General features: G+C 41.8%; 1 protein-coding gene across 3 annotated transcripts; it reads right to left on the minus strand.

Moving 5' to 3' along the window:
• Positions 1-1,724: 1,724 nt before the first annotated feature.
• CHST10 (carbohydrate sulfotransferase 10) lies at positions 1,725-20,213 on the minus strand. 3 transcript variants are annotated; one of them, XM_030476940.1, is made up of 7 exons: positions 19,697-20,213; positions 14,828-14,921; positions 14,487-14,621; positions 11,621-11,718; positions 8,742-8,976; positions 5,973-6,078; positions 1,725-4,232 (listed from the first exon to the last, which is right to left on the minus strand). In XM_030476940.1, exons 3-7 carry the CDS (start codon positions 14,596-14,598, stop codon positions 3,695-3,697), a joined length of 1,089 nt encoding a protein of 362 aa, XP_030332800.1. In that variant the 5' UTR covers positions 14,599-14,621; positions 14,828-14,921; positions 19,697-20,213; the 3' UTR covers positions 1,725-3,694. The 3 variants fall into 3 exon arrangements, with proteins under 3 accessions (XP_030332800.1, XP_030332801.1, XP_030332799.1); XM_030476941.1 differs by lacking the exon at positions 14,828-14,921 and having other exon boundaries at positions 19,697-20,170; XM_030476939.1 differs by lacking the exon at positions 19,697-20,213 and having other exon boundaries at positions 14,828-19,251.
• Positions 20,214-20,614: the final 401 nt, after the last annotated feature.

The following is a 20,614-nucleotide window of genomic DNA, read 5'->3' on the forward strand; positions in this document are numbered from 1 at the left end:
TAAGGCCATTAAGCAGAAAGATCATTCACCTTCCCTCTGTCAATTAAGGGATATCAGATACAGGCAGATGCACAAAACATCCTTTTTCGTCTGAGAAAATAAGCTTAAGCTATCCCTATATAATCACTCTTTTCAAAGCAAACTTTCTTCAGCACAGATAAGATCAAAGGTGGTTTTCCCAGCCAACAAAGTTATTAACACCTCAAAGAAAAAGTAATGCTACACATAAGCCAGAGCTGTCTGAGGGCTTCCTTGATTGGAGGACAGAGACAAGTGGTAGCAGCAGGGGGCTGCTACCCTCTGTACAAACAGGACAGTCTGAGCATGAATAGGAAAACAACATGCTTATCTGTTAAAAATAGTATTTTCAGGACATTCTGAATTGCTACTTCTTTGAAGGAACAGTTCCCAAAATAAAAAACCACACATATATTTTTAACTACAGGAAAACATCTTCATAGCATGTGATCAGAAAGCACACTAGTGATAATGCACTGTGTGCTGAAGTTAAAAGGGGACAGGCACTGCCCTTACAGGTGGTTCATAAGCAAATGAGTTCTGCATCCATTTTCACCCCAAGAAAGACAAAAAAAACCTCCTATGACCTCAAAAAAACCCCTGCCAGCTGATGTCTGAAATGCCCTTAATTTTCTAAGGAACATGGAGATAACAGACCCATGGAATACATTTTAATTCATTATTTTTGTCTTTCTTGCAGAGATCAGGGCCAGACTTAGAGCACTAGGAAAGAGAGTCTACAAGAAACAAGGAGCTCCAAGATGAGGAGAAACAGTAGTCAGTTTCCTGTCTGTACTTTCCCTAAAGCTAACATACAGCATGGACCCTCTGATCTACAAAGAACATCTTTTCTGCTGTTTTCAAGAAGATTACAGCAACTCACCATCCCTAAGAGTTCAACTTTCCTCTGTAAAATGTGGTTAAAATAGGCCAAAGGATTCCAATGCTGCTGAGGAGAGACAATAGAGAGACAGATGCAGAAAGTAAGGATGTGACTTTGTTTTCTGAAGCTGTAACAGTAATAAGAGAAATAACAATCTGGGCCAGCAGTTCCCAAAATATGACATAAATATCACCTGCAGTTTGAAAGCCGTATGCAAATGACAACCAAACAGCCAAATGATGCTCATGCATGCCACTGGGACTAAATTTGTAAAAGCTTTGTATAGAGTACAATTAAACTAAAACAAACCGCAAGCATTTAATTCATCATAACTAGCAGGGCAAGAGCCTCCTCCTCAGCACAGTATGCTCTGGCCACCCTGCCTGCACTGGAAAAACATAAGGAGAACCCTACCATACCTTGCCAAGGGCTCTCATGGTATGCAAGTTTCTGCGAGAGTCGTACAAAATCGCACCATCATTACTTAAGCCATGTGAGGAAGAAGCCCACTTCTAGAAAGAAAACATAGCTCAGGAGGGTATCACTGAAAGGACAAATTCTGTGTTTGAGTTGAAGAAATTATAATGAGTGTTCCGGTCCCAGCCTGAAAAGCTCAGGAGCACAGAGCTGGGAGAGCAGTACACACTTCTGCATATGTCAGTCTATAGCACTGTTCACATTTGCTGTCAGATGCCTGAGAGAACTCAATGCAGAGAAAGCTATTAGAAAAGAAAATACTATTACTTAATATTTATGTAGCATTTTCCACCTTTTTTTAAGCAATGAAGTAATTTACCAAGAAAAATAAAACCGTACATTGGCATTCTGTGTGATCAGTAGCTTATGCTTTCAGAGGAACAGTTCTACTTTATCTTTATTAGAGTTAAACTTTAAGGCCTGAATTTACTATACATTATTCACTGTTACATTTTAAATTGGCAGAGAGGTAATCAATCAGGTCATTAGCGCCAAAATGCATTTAACAGTACATTTTGCTAAGCTCCGATATTAAGAAAACCACAGGAAAACCTGGAGCAGTTAACATCTTTTTATCATTGGTTGAGAACTAACAATTTAGGGCACTGTAATTGTTGTTTTTTAAAAAAAGAAAAAAATTCCACCTTCCAGCTTTGCCACCCTGGATTACTCTCTTTTTAACCATATCCAGCTAATGATTCTCCCTTATTTAAATTAGTCTGTTGAGATCTTTCTGAAATCATTTCCAGCTACAACAGGGCTTCCTTTTTGTGGGCAGCAACACATGTCAGCTTGGCACATCTGTCCTTTTTCACAAGTGCAAGATGCTTCCTTGTGTTGATTCAGGAAACTACCAAAACCATACTGTGGCTGGATCCAAGGGTAGATTCCATAGCACTGGCTACCATTAGCATTTCCTGTATTTCAGATACATGGTCTCTCTCTCCCATGGCTTGTGGGATGAGGTGGCAGCGTACTGATCTTTATTGCTGGTGAACTCAAACAAGAGACTGCTCTTTATGAGACACAATGCAAGCACAGGCAAATATCATGGCTGCATCCATTCAGCTCTGGTTTTCCTTTTTTTTTTTTAATGCATACAATGGGTACACAGATTTAAGCGACATTCAAACTCCTGGCAAGTAGCCAACTCACCCCATTGGTAACATAAATGTTGGGCATTTTTGAGTTGGGACACCATGGCAGTGAAACACTGGAAAAATTGGGGATTCATCCTGTCTTCTTCCCCAGCAGGGAGATGAATTTTCAAAGGGGAGTACATTTTCTGTTCTCTGAGGTACTGAACCTAGAGCAAGGTTGGATATAAGGAAAAGGTAGTCCAAGTAACTCTAGTAGATCTTTCATATGATATCCAGATTTTGTGGCTTCTTTAGTAATCTTTACTGTTAGAAGACAAAACAAGTTATATTGTGTGAGAGCGTCTCATGATTTCTATATGTGCTCCCGCAAATGCAATTAATACTTTATTTGAAATTAATTTTCCTTAAAGTTTCCCTAGCTGTTTCATATTTCTTCTATGTTCCATTTGCATCTGTCTTCTCAGATAACTTACATAGCCAGGAGTTAAATAATATCTTAAATAAAATCTAAAGTAGAATTATGAAGCTCAATAGATCAGTAGTAAGTACAGTAAACACTTGACAATAATACAAAGGGGTCTGGAACCAATCCCTTTTTTAACACATCTAAAGCTTCTGTCTAATTAGGTTCATTTTGTGACAAACAAGAATGGGATCAGATCAGCATTATTGTTATTATAGCAGCCACATGACAGAACCTAGATGATTTTATTTGACAAGCATTTAATCAATTTTTTCATCCTGTACTGGCCTCTCATTTTCAAAACTCATGGGAGACGACATGCATTTCTCATGAGCATGAATCACCAAGTTCACCCACATGTCAGAGTTATCCTACAGTGAAATTGCCATCTTTTTATAAATACTTCTCAACATTTTAAAACAGGCATTCTGTCTGGGAAAAGGAGAGGAAGATCATAGCCCACTCATCCTCCATCTTTCCTCCCGAAGGGAAGAGAGAAGAAACAGAATTCTGTATTTCAGATAACAGAGACTTCATTTGTAACACATTGCAATGTCGTGTATTGAAAACATGGTCAGTAAACAACAACTATAAGCCCCTATTTGTTCATATGACAATGTTTCACTGAAAAATGGAGCAACATCAAAAAGCTACAAAACAAATGGTGATTCTCAGCTCTGTCAGTGCTGCAGCTGGTATTCACGCAGGTTTAGATTAATCCATGAGACACTTCTTCAGAGCTTATCCCAGGCGTCAGTTAAGCAAGAAATCTGGCTCCTGATAACCAAAGAGTTTAAAATCACCTTCAAACCGTGCGTAGAGGCGTCTTATGTCTCTCTTGCTAATTCCCGAAAAATACCGCTCTACTTTTGTTTTGTTGTACACTGTTATGCCTGGTGGAATTGTGGGGTATGATACCAGATGGTCTATGCCAGCTGCTTTCAAGATATATGGAGCATCGTCCTCCAGGGTTTCATGGTGTCCAATCACACTATAAGTGATTTCACAGGGAGCACAAAGTTCCACATACGTTACCCAATGAATGATGTGGTCACCAAACTGAACATCCAGCCATCGGTGATTAGGGTCGCCCAGATAGCGCACGAAGTCCTCAAACTGCAGCCCTTTGGTCTCTGTGCGATTCCTTCTGTATTTACGAATGATGCCAGGAGCAATTTCATGCCGGTACCAAGGTTCAAACCGAGGATTGTGCACAAACTTGTCTTTGAATGCCGAAATAAGTCTTTCAAATGGATCTCTAACAATAAAAAACTTGAAGTATAAATCCAGTCTAAACAGAGGAAAGAAAAACATAAGAAATTAAATAAGGGAAGTGTTTAAAGTGTGTTTAACAAAGACTTACAAAATGTACATAAACTCTGACCACACACAGAGCAATGTGAATCTTACACTACTTGCGCAGTCTATCAATATTATAATCAATAGGACTAGAAATACAATCTCTGTCTTCTTACAAATAGGTTTTGTATACAGTACAAAGTGGAAATAGATCATCCTAGTTTTCACATTTTACTCAAACTGGAGAAGCTTAGTTTCTCTCAATCCATATAAACAGGAGACAAAAGTTGCTGAAAGCTCCAAGTCAAAGATATTTTTAATTCCATGGGATTAAGCTCAAGAACAAAAATACACAAAGACACAGAAGAAGTGGCTTGGTGCAGCTAAATGCATAGAGGGCTGCATTTTTCACTGGCAGGTAGTAAGACATATCACTGCTGAAGTAAAAAGAAAAATAAAATCTGGTATTTTATTTAATGTTTTGTTGTGCTTTCAGTAATGGCTGAGAACACCATTTTCATGAGACCACAGTTTTCAAGAGAATTTCACATTTCATTCTAATACTGAAATATATAATATTCTGTAATCAGAGATTATCTGTAGGAGGACTAAGCTGAAAACAAGGTTTATTTCAGTAAGTAGCTGAGAAAGGAGATTTAGAGCCCAATCCTCACTGAAGTAAGTGGAGGGACTCTTTCCAGCCTCAACAGGTACTTGGATCAGTCTTCAGGTTACTCCTCGTCAGGCAGGGCTAGAGGTCAGTAAACTAGATCAACAGATCCACACTATCCCTCTCTCTATACTTAAATTCTCTGATAATGTCAGAATTCCCAGCCAAACCCATGTTATGCATCTCCAGGACAGCGTTGAGCTACCTGCAACAACCCAAATCAAAATGGCATTCAACTTCAAACACCCGAGCTATGGCTCTTCCCCCAGGTGAACAGTTACTCTCTATGCAGGGCTGTTCACAAACCTTGGACCAGGCTCTACTGATAGCTGACGCATGTATAAGGGGCTGACTCTTCAGAATGGCTCAGTACACACAATAACTGTGCAAGTTCAAGCTTACAAGTGCCCACTGTCATCTTATGTCAATTCTCTCATGCTGTCACCCTTTACAGGGACTATATATGGCATAAGGTCTAGTAGAGATGAGAGCAGATACAGTCAAAAATCTACCCAAAGTAATATAGAAGGCTTTACTGCAGAGTATTTTTTCTGCTCTGAGAAGAACCAGAAGGACCCAAAAAGGAAGATAAAGTGATTCAGCTAAATGGACAATACTCTCAGGCTAAGGAGCACTAATGTTTTAAACCTATCCAGTTGCATCCCAGTAAGTAAATCTGCCTGCAACAATAATCTTACATGTAGACACCTAAGATTTACTACACAAGGCATCAGGGTGGACCTTCCAACTAAACCTTCCTTTCTGAAGGTCAACTATGCAAAATCTAGGTACGCACTGAACTGCAGAAACCCTATATCCAGAAGGAGCTGGTTGGCTCACTTAACTGTATCAGCAATTATGCTGGTGTTATGCTGGTGTTCCACTTCCAAGCCAGTAGGGAGGCTGTCACAGTAAAATCTGTGAGGCCGCAACAGAAATGGTGGAGCAGAAACATTGAGACATTGTCCTCAATTCCAGATGTAGACTTCAGCTGTACTCTTGATTCCTCATTACACCACTGACTCCTAACCCCCCTTACACCCCTGGGAAGCTACCTCTTACCGTTTTTTAATTTCAGAGTCACTGAAGGAGGACAAGCGTGGAAGGCCATTCTTCTCATGATCATGTACAATATTTTCTGGGATCTCTTCTATGGAAGAAAATGCTCCTAGACAAATCAGAGAGAGTAAGCAAGTGAATACTTCAGGGGAAAAAAGTGAGTACAAGCAAGCATGTTTGCCTTTGGCTGACAGCTTTTTGTTTTATCTTTCTTGTTTCTGTATTTTTAGCATTTACAGTTACTATGTTTAAAACTGTTAAATGATGAGAGGTTCTGACTGCAAAGCTGAAAACTGTTAGAATTCTTTAGGGTATGTGACATCAAGGTCCAAGACCAAATGGCCTCAAAACTCTTAGAAAGGCACATTACGCAGATTTCACCAGCAACTATGTCTAAGCCTTTAACTCCCCACCTCAGTGTCCCCATGCATTCTCTTTCCCTCTGCCCACACATACAAATGGAGGAAGACTTTGAGGATTAACTCCAAAGAAGGAACCAGCTTTCTGGCTGAGTTTCTACCACCAACAAAAAATAAATGCTGTGGGCTGCCTTTGGAACTGCTTCAACACAGAAGCACTTTGCTGTCAGGATCCATAAAGTTCATTTAACAACTATGCTGTGCTGAAACAAAAACTCCAACCATACACTACGCCACAGACTAAAAAGCACTAAAATCAACAATAGAAAGTCTCCAGATGTTTATTTCTGCAAGCACATGAACTGACAAGAAAAATAATGCCACTAAATTCTGATGCGCTTATTTTAATATCCTGATCCTGGAAGTTTTTATGACCTTAAGAAAGATCTCATGTGGGCCCCCTGGGCTTTAGGCAGAAGCCTTCACACAACAGTATCATTGCAGAGTACCAACCTGAAACAAGAACAGGGCGCTCCAAAACAAACTCTTTGGGTGAAAGCCTCTAAGGCTTTCTCTTTTTCAGAACTGCAGTGAATAATCCATACCACTCAGCTTCTCAGTTTTCTGTCTTTTTTTTTTTTGGAGGGGAGAGGGTTGATGGTGGTTGATTTTATTAATTTCAGGGGTTTATATTTTTTGGTACTCTACATAAGTTATATGGCAGATGGCATATTATACAGCCTCAGAAACGGAATCCTTGGAATCATCCAGAGCACAGATTCAGTACAAGCAGTAGCAGAGTTAGCTCCTCCACAGTGCCTCCATAGTACCACAGCTACGTTTTTCCATCCTGAACCTCTAAATACCACTTAGGTATTTGGATGTAAAATATTCCCCCTCACATATCTGTCCTGTCTGCTGAAACTATCCAAAGAAAAGAAAGTTAGGTCAACTGCAGTGGTAGTCTTCATCAGCAGATACTAGTACACTGGCAGCTCAGGCAGAAGAGACCAGTATTTATGTGAAAACAATTTTCTATCATTATTCAACATACCAGAACTAGGAAGCTCAAGGTGAAAGGTTTGCTGGTGGTAAGACATGAGTTATCCTCACTCAATGCAGCCAATACATTCCTGCCTGTCCTGAGCTATTCTTTGCATATTATCTCTGTTAAATTCTGATAAGAACAAGTACTTCTAATGCACATGTATAGTTTCATATTTAGTACTTTCTTGGTGTGTGGCTTTCATGGGTATTTAAGACACATGCCCATATCTATGTGCGTGCATATATTTGCTTGATTTTTAGCTCCCATCCATACATCAAAATTGAAACTAATATTAAAGTTTTCAAAGACATACTTGTTGCTACAAAGGTTTTGCTGAGGGACACAGCTGTTTTGCCAATTTGTCACTGTTTCTTTCAGGGTGTGCAAACTAGTTCACACAAGGTAAAGAAAACATAGAAACACAAGTGCAGAGCTGGCTGTTCCCAGGGTGCTTCTAACAAGCAAGCTGGGTCCACGGTGTTCAGGTTTTGCCCGTACCTTGGGCTATGCCACCTGCAAAACCACAGAAGGATCTCAACTGACTTGACATACGTAGCAAATTCACAGCTTTGGTGGACAGACAGGCACGAAGGTCTAATGTCAGACAAGGGTGTGTTATGTTAAATAGGATCATGTTAAGTTTATGTGTGCAGGTAAAAGTACAGTAGAAAACCTTCAGGAAATGAGTTATTTTTATTGGGTACTAGAAGAGGATGGTAGGCTACATATATACAGGCAGTGTTCACCTTGTAGATTGTTTTTCAAACACACTAGTCCCTTTACACCTTCCTTTACAGTCTTTTATAACATACCTTTGTTGACCAAACTATTGCGTTAAGCAACTCAGAATCTTTATAGCTCCTACGATGGCTCACTCATAGCACATACACAAGATTTCAGCAGTACAGACCAACAGCAGCTGCCAAGTTCTAACTGGCTTTCTTCATGGCTAAAAACCCCTAGTTAAAAGTCAGTGGCCTCAAGTCAGAATTGTTGTGTTATTTTTATTTATGGAATTGTGATACCTTGTAATTTACTTGTTTCAAATACTATAAACTACTGACACCCCTTCAAAGATAACAAATCTACCTCCCACCTGCATATGGGTACTCTTCCATGACTCAAATCACTTTTGAGCCAAGTAATAACAATATTTACTTTCACAGAAAGATCAGGTGTATTTTCTTCAAAAGAGATGTTTTGAAAGGACTAGAAGCAACTGTGAAGAATGAAAGGCTGAAATTAAGTATCAGTGTACAGAAAAGCAGAAAGAATCCATTTTTGTGTTGTCTCAGTTGGACTAATTCTGCTCTTTCCTCCTCCTCCTCCTCAAAGAGACCCACACACCCACAGCAGAGTAGATACCATTTAAAACGATCAAGACTTTTTTCCACTGAGTGTTGCCCACTTTTGGCGTCTGACAAAACAGGATCTTGTGCTTGTCACACACAAATATTCGGTCCAAGACGAATTTGGAAACTGCAGTGTGAGAGAGATCTCTCAATGCAGTGTCTCTGCAGACATTCCTGAGAAGCTCAAGTCTTTCCATATGAACCAGGGGCTGGCGGATCAGATTTCCAGAAAAAGCTTTTCCAGTTGGCTTTATGAAATGCAGAGGGGAAAGAAAAAAAAAAAGTGCAAGAATTTAGTTTTCAGATCAAATTCTAAAGTACAAAAATCCCCAAGCTGTGCATCTTAATGACTCGCAGATTCACAATTAAAACATTGCTATTAACTAAGGGGTAGCATGCAGTTTCCGTCCTGTGCTGCTGCTGCACATGCTGGTTCAACTTCTGAGTCATTATGTAGTAGTAGACAGTAGTAAGAGCTTTTCCATACAATTTAAGTGTGCTGCAGAGCAGCAGGGTCTTATCTGTGTGGATAAAACATGCCTTGACCAAACACTGGAATTCCCACAAAGCTTCAACAGCCAGTAAGAAAGTTTCTAAGGGGCTGGGACAGGGATTTCAACAGAAATTAAGCTTTAATCTCTGGAAGATGAGGCTTAGGGATGCTGACCCAGCTGGCTGGGAAAGAAGAATTTGGAGGAAAAGTTCTGTGTTGTTTTCTAGCACCTGTAGGCATTCAGTGTTGCCATTTATTCAAGCTGAAACAAAATTAAGCGGACAAAAATTCACACAAGAAGCATCAGTGCTTAGTATGGCAAATAAGTAGGCAGGATTCCTCTCTCCAAAAATGGATGAAGTGTTTGATATGTCTCATTCTTCTGAGACTGACAGGAACCACAACCACCCCTGCCTCACAATTAGTGGGGAGAGAGGAAAAAGGAGCTTGTCTGATTAACAGGTAATGGGAAATTTTACATTTCTACTGACAAATCTTCCCCCTTCCACGAATTGCTTTACATGGTTGGCAATATCAATACCAACTAAGGGAAGTACTGATTGAGAGCAGCCCTGCAGAGAGGGACCTGGGGATACTGATGAATGAAAAATTGGGTATGTGCTGCCCATGCGTGCTTGCAGCCCAGAAAGCCAATCATATCCAAGGCTGCATAAAAAAGAAGCCTGCACAGCAGGTCGAGGGAGATGATTCTGCCCCTCTAATCCGTTCTTGTGAGACCCCACCTGGAGTACTGTGTTCAGCTTTGGGGTCCTCAGTACAAGAAAGGCATGGACCTGTTAAAGCGGGTCCAGAGGAGGGCCATGAAAATGGTCAGAGAGCTGGAGCACCTTTCCTATGAGGAAAGGCTGAGAGAGTTGGGCTCATTCAGCTTTGAGAAGAGAAGGCTCTAGGGAGACCTTCTAGCAGCCTTGCAGTTCCTAAAGGAGGCCTACAAGAAATCTGGAGAGGGACTTTTTACAAGGACAAGGAGTAATAGTTTTAAACTGAAAAAGGGTAGGTTTAGACTAGATATAAGGAAGAAATTTTTTCCTATGAGGGTGGTGAGGCGCTGGCACAGGTTGCCCAGAGAAGCTGTGGCTGCCCCATCCCTGGCAGTGTTCAAGGCCAGGCTGGACGGGGCTTGGAGCAACCTGGTCTAGTGGAAGGTGTCCCTGCCCATGGCAGGGGGTTGGAACTAGATGATCTTTAAGGTCCCTTCCAACCCAAACCATTCTATGGTTCTATGATTTTAGGTATGGTGTCCAAGCTAAATATGAAAAAGGAATTATTTTACATTTTGTTCCAATCCTCCATACGGGAAAAAAAAAAAGAATCTTATTCTACTTTTTCTGTTACTCTTCTCCAATATCCTCTGGTCAGAATGAAATCTGAACAGCCTGACAGATTGTTTATCTGTCAAAACAATTTCTTTTGCATGCAACCAGGACTAATATTAGTGTTTCGTGCTTAATGCTGTCAGGAAGTCAAGAGGGAATAGATATAGATCCAGAAACCTTATTATCCTCTTCCATACAAGTAAAGGAAGATATTAATACTCACTACACAGATCTGCTAGCCTTCCTCTGAACAAAGTGCCTCTCACAACTATTTTGTGTATAATTTAACTTTCAGGTTATGTACATGCAAAACCAAAAAAGTGTTTATACAGAAACCTACTTTCCATGCTGCATCACAAAAATACTCTAAACATAAGATGACTTATGTAACCAATGGAAAAAAATTGGCCTTAGCCTACTGTGCAACTAGTCTCAAATGAACATTTGCACTAGGGAATTTCAGAGTTTCCTTGTAGTTTAGCAAGTACCACGTTTATTCTGCTTTATTGCTGAAAGCACAGAACTATGCATCTAAAAAGGATCAACTGGTACTGAATACTATTGTGTTCATGTTCTACTTTGGAAAAATGCAGAGTTGTGAAGCACATAGAGCAGAAAACATAAAAAAGAAATAGAGACTGATAAAAAGAATCAGAGGGATTGGGCAGAGAACTCAGATAATAGACAAGACACAGGTTTGCCCTCAAGAACCACAAACCTGATGGCTACGGCAATACAGAATACAAGCAATCAAAAATTGGGCCATTATATTAAAAAGAACAGCAAAAATGACTGTTGTGACTTGATAAAGGAGAACTGTGATGATTTTCTCCTAAAAAATGGAAACACATTAAGTTGAATCATTCAGATGAAACAAGACAGCAGGTTACCATAATAAACTATCTTTGTGAAGCTAAAATGAATTCTGTCGGCTCTATCTAAATAGAACAGCCTGAATAAATAATTCCTGTCTAGAAATTTCCTTTAACAACAGGAAGGAACTTAATCTCTTATTTTCTCCCACTCTTTAATACATGTAACCCTTATCTCAACTGAAAGCACCTGGAATTCTTCAGGCCAACGTTTTTCTTCTGGCACATGTACCTCCTCCACTTTTGTTACAGCTGTCAGTATCAATGGCTCTTGCTTGGCACCGTAGCCTGAAGTAGGAAGAGAGGCCAGAGCATTACAGAAGGTGGGGAAAAGGCAACTATTTCTGCTTTACAGCTAACACAACGGAACATCACTTTCTGTATTAAGTGTACAAAACATTGTATTTGTTTCCAAATTGGAAGGTACTAGACAAGCCACGAGACAGCCTACGAATATTTTAAAGGATGTACTCTGTGGGAATTTTGGATGGAGCTTTAGTTGAGTTTTATCAAAGAAACATGTCCATTATCTTTTATTTTGGTCTTTTTTAAACAAACTGTGCAAAGAGACATAGAAATCATAGATCCAAATTTCACGATTAGTAGACAACTGAGTACAGCTATACGGGTTTGACAGTAAGAAATTTTTATTTTTCAATAAACTTCCCAAAGCATGTGCAAATAAAAAAAAATCTATCAGGTTTCTCCCTCCCCTCATATTAGTAGATAGGTTTCTTCTGGTGTAAACTCTTAGACATTACCAGAAGAAAAGTGTCATTAAGGAGCATCTTTTATTTCTTTGGTGCTCTAAGTAAACACCTCTAACCAGCAATAAATACAAGATCCCCTCTTCCTTTATTATTGGACTGATTGCCTTCTTTAGAGACTCCCACAACAAAAGAAAAAACTCAGTTAATACTCTTGTTCTTTTCTAATGATTTTATGATAGCTAACAGTTCGAGACCAAGTTAAAATGTGTAAGGTAAGTACCCTTTGCATCTTTTGCAACTGGTATGCTATAGAAAAACTGAAAAGTCCACAAAGCTATAGCTTTATGTGGTACAGAAAGACAAAAAGTTATTTGAAGAAGCTTGCCCTAACCACAAAGCAAAAAGAACACGACTTCTCCATGAAAATTTATCTCCATCCACATTGGACTATGTTTTCCTTCATACAGTTTCTTCTATGAATAATTTTTCTTCGCCTGCATCCACAGTGGCTTAGTGTTTTACAGTCGAGAAACATGTGTACTGCCTATGTCCTTTTTTTAAGGGAGTACTCTAATCTGCCTACACTGGATTTTAATAATGGGCATGCATGGAAAAGCAAGTTAAAACTGAAAACCATGTAAGCAACCAAGCAATCAGATACAGTAAATATTGTTGTGCACAGACTTACTTCACAGTATCCTTCTGTAAAATCAAAGTAACCTGATCCAGTGAAAGACCAGTTAAAGTATCCACCATTAACACATGTAAAAGCATGCCTGCAGATGCTACTAGAGGCGATGGACAGAAACTTGCTCCTTCTCATTAAGAAGTTCCTATTGTTCATGCACCCAAGACATCAGTAAAAGGCTTAAACAAAAGAACATTGATTCATTGAGCATCTGCTGTTTTTGTTCTATCTGTTAAGTAGACACAGCCAAATAAGGACAATTTCTGACAAGCCATATTTTATTAAGTCTAGAAGAGTTCCTCCAGGACTGGCCATCCTATTTGGACTTTCTCCAAGCTTCTGTTGGTATATTCAAATTACTTCCCTTCATGACTCCCAGTACAAATACTGGTATCTCCAACACATACATACGCTTAACCACAGTCGTGTCTTTGCAAGACTGAAACTTAAGAAATTACACAATTTTCTGCTCAGAGAACTATTCAAAGAGGGAGGAAGGTTGAGCATAGACAAAAGAGAAAAACTCGCAAGCCAAGATAATAAAAAGCCAGTAAATGCAAAGGGTGTACTCTAGTAATTTATTTTTTAACTACTTTTTAATCCTCCTGACAAATTCTGATGGAAAAAACCCACTCAAAGGATACTTGAGCTGCGAAACAGGAGTTGACATCAAATGAAATACTGGAAGATTTAACTACCTAAGACCAGCTTATCTGCAGATGTCCCAGGACTCAAAACCAGCTGGGACCAAGGAAAGCTAAGTTACCCTATAGTTCTCATCTGTAAGACTTGCTGAATAAATCTCCATACAGAGATATGCTATTTAAAAAGGTACACCTAATATATTTATCCACTATCAAGTCACTGAAACAAATGACACTAGTGATGTCAGTGCTTCAGAAGTTACACATTTTTTGCGTATCTTAGAAAGATGCAGAAATATAGATCTCTTAGGACTATAAGTGGTATCATCACCTTCACCCTAAACTCTCTGTAGGATGGCTTTGTAACAGTAGCTCCTCAGCAGACAGAAAACTGTACCATACTTTGTGGTGTCATCAAATGGCTTAAATTCCTCATCAGCTTAATACCATCTGGGCTACTTAAGCTAAGCAAAAGCCTATAAGCTGTTTGTCAGTCAAACAGCGGAGGATAAAACTGAATGCAAGAAGCAGGGCAGAGGTGGCCAGGCTAAATGCACTGCAAATGAAACAGAATTTTCCACAAGTTTTACATAATACTGCAGCCGCAGGACAAGCGGTCACAAGAGGACAGAAACTAGTATCATGTGAAATGAACTCTTTAATTCTTTCTGAATCTCCTTTGTCTTTAAATGGGTAATTGTGCTCTGTTGTACTGCATGTGACTTCTAGTAGTTCAAGATATTGAAACCAATTGTATTGAAAGAGCAAACCTCGCAAGACAGGACCAACAAACATGTTCTTAACCACCAAAAAAAGGACATGATGTTAGTTTTGCAGACTTCTATCAAGAAAAGCAGAAACTATCAGCACTGTCACTTCTAGAAATTTAGCTGTCCTGTTCTCAATCCTACCAAAGCAGCAATACTGCAGCAGAACTACTTTGCACAGAAAGAGTATTTGTGAGAAGCACTATTCAATTTTCTGTTTCAGATCAAACATTAAAGTTGAACTTACCATCTGGGTCTTTAAAAGTCAATGTGATAAACTTGCTAGCAACCATGAACATAAATATCACCCAAAAGCATGCAGCTAGCAGCAGCCACTGGTGGTGCATGTTGTCAGACATGAGCCATATAAAGTTGTTGTTTCCTGTTTGAAAGAGGAAAGATTGACACATTAATTATTTTTGTTCCAGTTTAGAAAAATACTTTCCATAATCAAAATGACAAAACTCTATTACGCATGTGTGTCACAAAATATAGCAGTAGATTTTCCTTCATACTTTATGTTCCTTTGTCTAGGTTTTAACCCATATTAAAACGGAAGCACCCCGATTTTTTAAAAGTGTAGTGTACCTTGTGATTTAACTTTGTGAGATGACTCATTGCAGGAAAGGGAGGGAGAATGAAGAAAGCTCCCTTCTCTGCGGTACCTAGTCAGCAAATTAACCTGTAACGACAAGCTATAACATTAATGGTATTCTTGGTTATCTCAAGTCAGCTCATGACATTTAGCACAGAGTCCTCGCCTACCCTGCCCACATTCATCTTGTCACTCTTATTGCCAGCAAAGTATCAACCATAGGTTCTGAAAGATTGTTTTATTTCCATCTTACTAGTCACCATCCCCATAAATAGTAAAAAGGGGTTCCTTGCAACAGCTACTACCTGTAGCTGTACCCCTGCCAGTAAGTCTAAAAGACAGGACTTCCCCAAGAGTGCAGGAAGGGTTACTCAAACAATTGAGATCTCAGATTTAATGTGCAAAGAAACCACAGGTACTGACTGAATTCAAGCAGAGTGAGGATAAGGATACTGCACAGTATTACAAACACATGGTGTCTGCCCTACTTCACAGTTTGTAAGTTTGCTGGAGCACTCTAAAAACTTCTTAGCTTGATTTTAGAAACTGTAATCCTAACAAACTATTTTTTTTATGGTTAAAAGTTAAGGTGCAATATAAGAAAACCAACTGCAAAAAAGATTTAAGTCTCCAGCTATTAAGAGAAATGTAAAGTTTTAAGTTACATCTTTTGCTGAATTTCCAACTTCTGATGGGCAACGTACCCAGGGAAGCACTGGGGTGACACCAAGTATCTGTGAAAGCTCCACTGCAAAATTTAAGTTTTCATGACTTAAAAACCAAAACAAAACAGAACAAAAAACCACATGAAAACTAAGAGCAAACATCACTACCTACCTACCAAAACCTGACACTCCTCAGGCTTGAATATTTGTCTTGCAAAAATAAAGCACCATTGTCTCAGTTGTTGCTGGAGATAAGACACCTGAGGGCATGAACTCAGCTAATGGAAAGTTCAAACATAAGTGAATGCTTCCTTTTGAGGATACATAAAAACAATTTCAGAAAGCTTAACCAAAGAGGATCTAACACAAAAATCTCATATGATGACATCCTCTCAATAGTCATGTGAGGTTTGTGCTTGTAGCCTCTGGTAAGAACAAAAACCCAAAACCACTCACATAACTAGCAATAGGATCAAACTCAGTTCTAAAGTAGCCACATGCAACTTCAATGGGAATCACAGCTGCATGGTTTGTGATCGCATTTTTCATACAGCTACTTGAGCGAATTGCCAGGGAATAAGAGATGCCCTCATTCCCAGCTAAGATGCTAAAAACATACTAGTTAATGCTTCTAAGCAAACTTTGCAGTAAGTTTCTCAGTCATATACCAGTATTCTACCTTCTTCATTCCCCAAAAAGCTTCAATAACAGAACTGAGCCTGGTTTTGACATCATTTCAGCATGTCCACCAGCGACATCAATCCTACTGCTACAGGTGGTGATCAATTTTCCAACTAGCTTTTGCCTTCCAGCAATGCAAATGTTTCCAGGCAGGATTCTCACTGCAGCTGACAGAAGTGAAATGTCTTCAGGGTATGCTGAAAGCCTGTGCAAGCAGACAGACAGTTCAAAACAGATTTGGGACCCTAAGGATGTATGTGAAATGGGTGAGAGAAGGAAAAGAACAGAATATCTCCAACTGGGGGAGGAGGAAGGGGGAAAGGATTCATAATTTTTGGCAGTGTTCAGGTTATTTTTATTTTCTTAGTGCAGTATTTCTCAGTTTGGCTTCTGAGAGGTCCTTTTTTCTCTTCTTTTATGGTTTCATTTTTAAGTGCTTCTCCTAAAAACACTGCATTTGGGTAAAAAGATGCATGAATTGACTTTTGGGCAATTACAGGTGCTGTGACCTCCATGAAGATGATGTTTATCATCTCCCATTTTCTGCTGCAATTCCTTAGCTGCCAACTGAGCACGCAATGTCCAAGACATGTTATTCTTCAACATCAAAAACTGTCGGCTGGGAAGGGCAAGTAATACAGTGTGAATTCCTGAGCACTGACCTCTTTCCAGCTAAGTAGTTCAAAAGTTATTCTCACCCTACCATGGCACCAGTGCAAAACTTGCCCTAAGATTCATGCTGAAAACCACCAAGTCCCAAAGATCCTCATTTTTCAGTCTGCCACAACATCCACCATCTCCCATTTAGAGCACTGAAACTTACCACCTTTGCTCTCAGACACCACAATAGTTTGGAAAATTTTCCAACTCACCCAGATGATAGAAATGCAAAATAGATGTCAGGACACAAAACACGGCAATGACATTTTTACTTTTTAGGTAGCTCTGCTAAAACCATGAGAACTGTTCAAATTCAAAATACAATCAAACCTGTCTTCAAGGCAGTAGACTGACAAAAACTTGCAGAGAAGATTCTGCAGAAGGAAAACCTCTTTCTAACCGTCAGCTGCAAGCTTTTCAGAGATATATCCAATGGTCTGGGCCAGACCCTCCTGCCTAACCCAGTATATTTGTTCTACATAAAGAATGGTAGAAATGGCCTCAAACATTTGTTGGAGCATCCCTGCTAGTCATCCCACTTTTATAATAGTGATGGATGTACACCCTTCAGAAAGGATTATTGATCTATATTCTCTTATGTAACTTATGTATTGGATTTCTAAGAAGTTGTGTTAAATGACATGGGAATTACAGTTAGCACACAGAGGACTCTCCTGCCAGATCCCGTGCTCCAGAGGTAGAACAATATTTCAGACAAAGACATCTATGAGCAGTACACTTACCTCGAAGATTGGACTCTGAGACCAGGAAGGGGACAGAATCACAGTCGCACCCATAACAACTGTCACTATTAACCTTCAATACGTTGAAGCCGAGAGGAAAGTATTAAGCAGTTTTGTCTACCATTTTTTATGCACACAGCAAATCTTCAACCATACTCATCAACGTGAAAGTCTTCTCAGAGGATCTGTCATAACCTAATTACAACGGCTGGCACTGTTACTCAAGTCTAGCATCCTAAACAAAACTACACTTGTGTCAGCAGCTCATAACCTATCTCAAGAAGCAGGACCGTTCTAAATTATATACAGGAATAACTCAACCATTATGTTTACTTAAATGCTGTAATGTTTGTAAAATAACATGTTTATGTTGTTTCCCTTTCTCTAGCTTCTTTAATATTTTTATTGTTTTCACATAGGTTTTTACATAGGGTAATTGCACTTCCTGTTACATCTCCAATCTTACTGCATTTCTGTTGCCTCTCCTGTTACTTATTTTCTAGTGAATACATGTACTAGCTTCTGGTTTTTCTCCCTTTGTTTCCTTCAATTTCCAAATGTGTCTTTTACTTCTTCTTGCCTAAAATATTTTTTCTTTACAAGCAGAAAAAACAAGAAAGCTGTTGATGGTTTGGTCTGTTTTCTCACAATGAAACCTGAAGGTATTTTTCAGGTTACTCCTTCTCTCTCTTATTGCAATTCTACACTTTCTTAGGAGCACAAGATCCTCCAAACCTCTCTCTCCATCCATTCCTCTGTCCATCCCTCCCTGGGCTACTTACCCCAGAAACAGTCACATAACTCTTAGATCTGCCAGATGCCATTTTTGCATGAGAAAAAAAATGGGATTGCAAACACATACACAAACACTAACCAAAGATCAGGACACAATGCATGGCAGGCTTGACTCCTGGCCTGCAAGTAACCTGTTATCTGGAAAAAACACCCATACTTCACAGAAGGCTGCTGTCTTCACATGAATGATGCGACAAAGTGCAGAAGATTAAAACAACATTGAAACTCAGTGCACAGCCTTTTGCTTTGCAGCTCAGGCTGCTTGGATAGAGGCTCCTGGGCAGGACAGTCCCTGCACACATCATGAATGACAGCAGCATGTTGGTAGTCTCAAACTACCAACTGCTTGCCCATCAGCCCATGACTAATGTTGTAATTTGAAATGGAACTTGTACCAAAGGCCAAACAACAGCTACCTGGGTTACCTAATCCATTTTCATCACGGCCTCCTTTGTGTCACCTTAAGGTGATCTGCACAATTTATGCCACTTTTTTTTTTTTTTTTAAAAGGACTAAAATCTATCACACACTCCTCAGGCAAGTTGTGTGGCACTACTAAATATTGTAACATACATCATAACAGGCATTTCTGAAAGCTGGCTCTTTCCTAAGGCTCTCCACCACCCTGGAGGCATGCACAGGCCTATTGCCTCTGCTCTCTTCCAGCTGCTGCTGGAGAGCGGAGTCCTCCCCGAGCACGCACAATTCACCTGTCACCGTGCACAAAACCAGCTACGGTAGCAGCGGCGCCCGCCTCAGCCGCGGGACCTCCCACCCCAGCCCGAGCAGGCTCAGCGTGTGCCAGCCCCACGGCCCCCAGGCTGGGAAGGGGACCCTGCTTCCCGTGCGCTGTTTGACAGACACCAGGTCCGACTCCACATGCTCTTCGCAGTTGAGAAAGGCAGCGGCTCCTCCTTCCCCAGCATCGGGGCTTCTTTCACTGCCCAAAGGCAGGGGTAAAAACAGAGGGGTCCCCGCCAGGAGGACGGGACACGGCTGTGGTCTGACCGGCAGGGCATGAGCCGAGCCAGAGAGCACCCCTTAGCCCAAAAGCCGGGCTCCGGGCGCACGTACTTGGGCTGAACGGGCGTAAACTTTTCCCATTCCAGAGGAGGAAGAAGGGTGGGCTTACCCTCACCCTCATCGGGAGGTACAAACAGCCGCCCACCGGCTTCCTTGCCCGACCCGCCGAGGAGCCTCTCCCCGGGGCAGCCGAGCGCCAGGCCTGCCCCCGCGGCCCGGCCCGGCCCGGCCCGGCCCGGCCCTGCCCCGCCCCGGGTTAGCGGGCCTCCCTTGCAGCGCCCTCTCCCCGGCTTACCGGTCAGTCCAGCGCCGCTCCTCGCAGCCTCGGCCCCCAGCGGCGCGGCGCCGCTCCCGCTGGGGGCCCGCCTCACTCGGCGGCGCGGCCGGCCCGCTCAGGCGGCCCCGGCTGCTGCTGCTGCCGCCGCCGCCGCTGCTGCATCCCCCCGCCCGCCTGCGGGCGGCGGCAGCGCCGGCTCCTCCCAACCCCGCTCAACCCCGGCTGCCGCTGCCCGGCCTGGCCGCCGCTGCCGCCTCCATTTCCTCCCGGTGCGGGCAGGCCTCGGCGTCGGTTGCGCCCCCAGCCCCGCCGCAACGAAAGCGAGAAAGGTGGAGGCCACAGCCGGGACGGCTCTGCTCGGCTCCGGGGAGGCGCAGCGCCGCAGCCGGCCGCCCGGAGGCGGGCGGGACGGATGGATGGAGGGCTGGCTGCTCGCCCCGGCGGGAGCGGGATGTCCTAGCCGGCGGGACCCCCGGGGAAGAGGGCGGTGCTGCCTCTGGTCGGCCTCAGGCCGCACCGCAGACCCAGGCCCCGGCCCCCCCGCCGCGTTGGCTCCCAGTTTCCACAGGGTGGCTAGTGTTTCTCGGTATTGGGGCCAGTGTTGTTTAATATCTTCATTGATGATCTGTATGAGGGGATTGAGTGCACCCTCAGTAAATTTGCGGGCGACACCAAGTTGACTGGGAGTGTTGATCAGCTGAAGGATAGGAAGGCTCTGAGAGAGGTCTGGGCAGGCTGGATCAATGGGCTGTGGCCAATGGTAAACAGCAAGGCAAAGTGCCGGGTCGTGCACTTGGGTCACAACAACCCCATGCAATGCTACGGGCGTGGGGAAGAGTGGCTGGAAAGGTGTTTGGTGGAAAAGGACCTGGGTATGTTGGTCAACAGCTGGCTGAACATGAGCAGCTTGTGACCAGGCAGCCAAGAAGGCCAACA

The sequence above is a fragment of the Strigops habroptila genome, chromosome 2, assembly GCF_004027225.2.
Source record: "Strigops habroptila isolate Jane chromosome 2, bStrHab1.2.pri, whole genome shotgun sequence".
NCBI classification, from domain to species: domain Eukaryota; kingdom Metazoa; phylum Chordata; class Aves; order Psittaciformes; family Psittacidae; genus Strigops; species Strigops habroptila.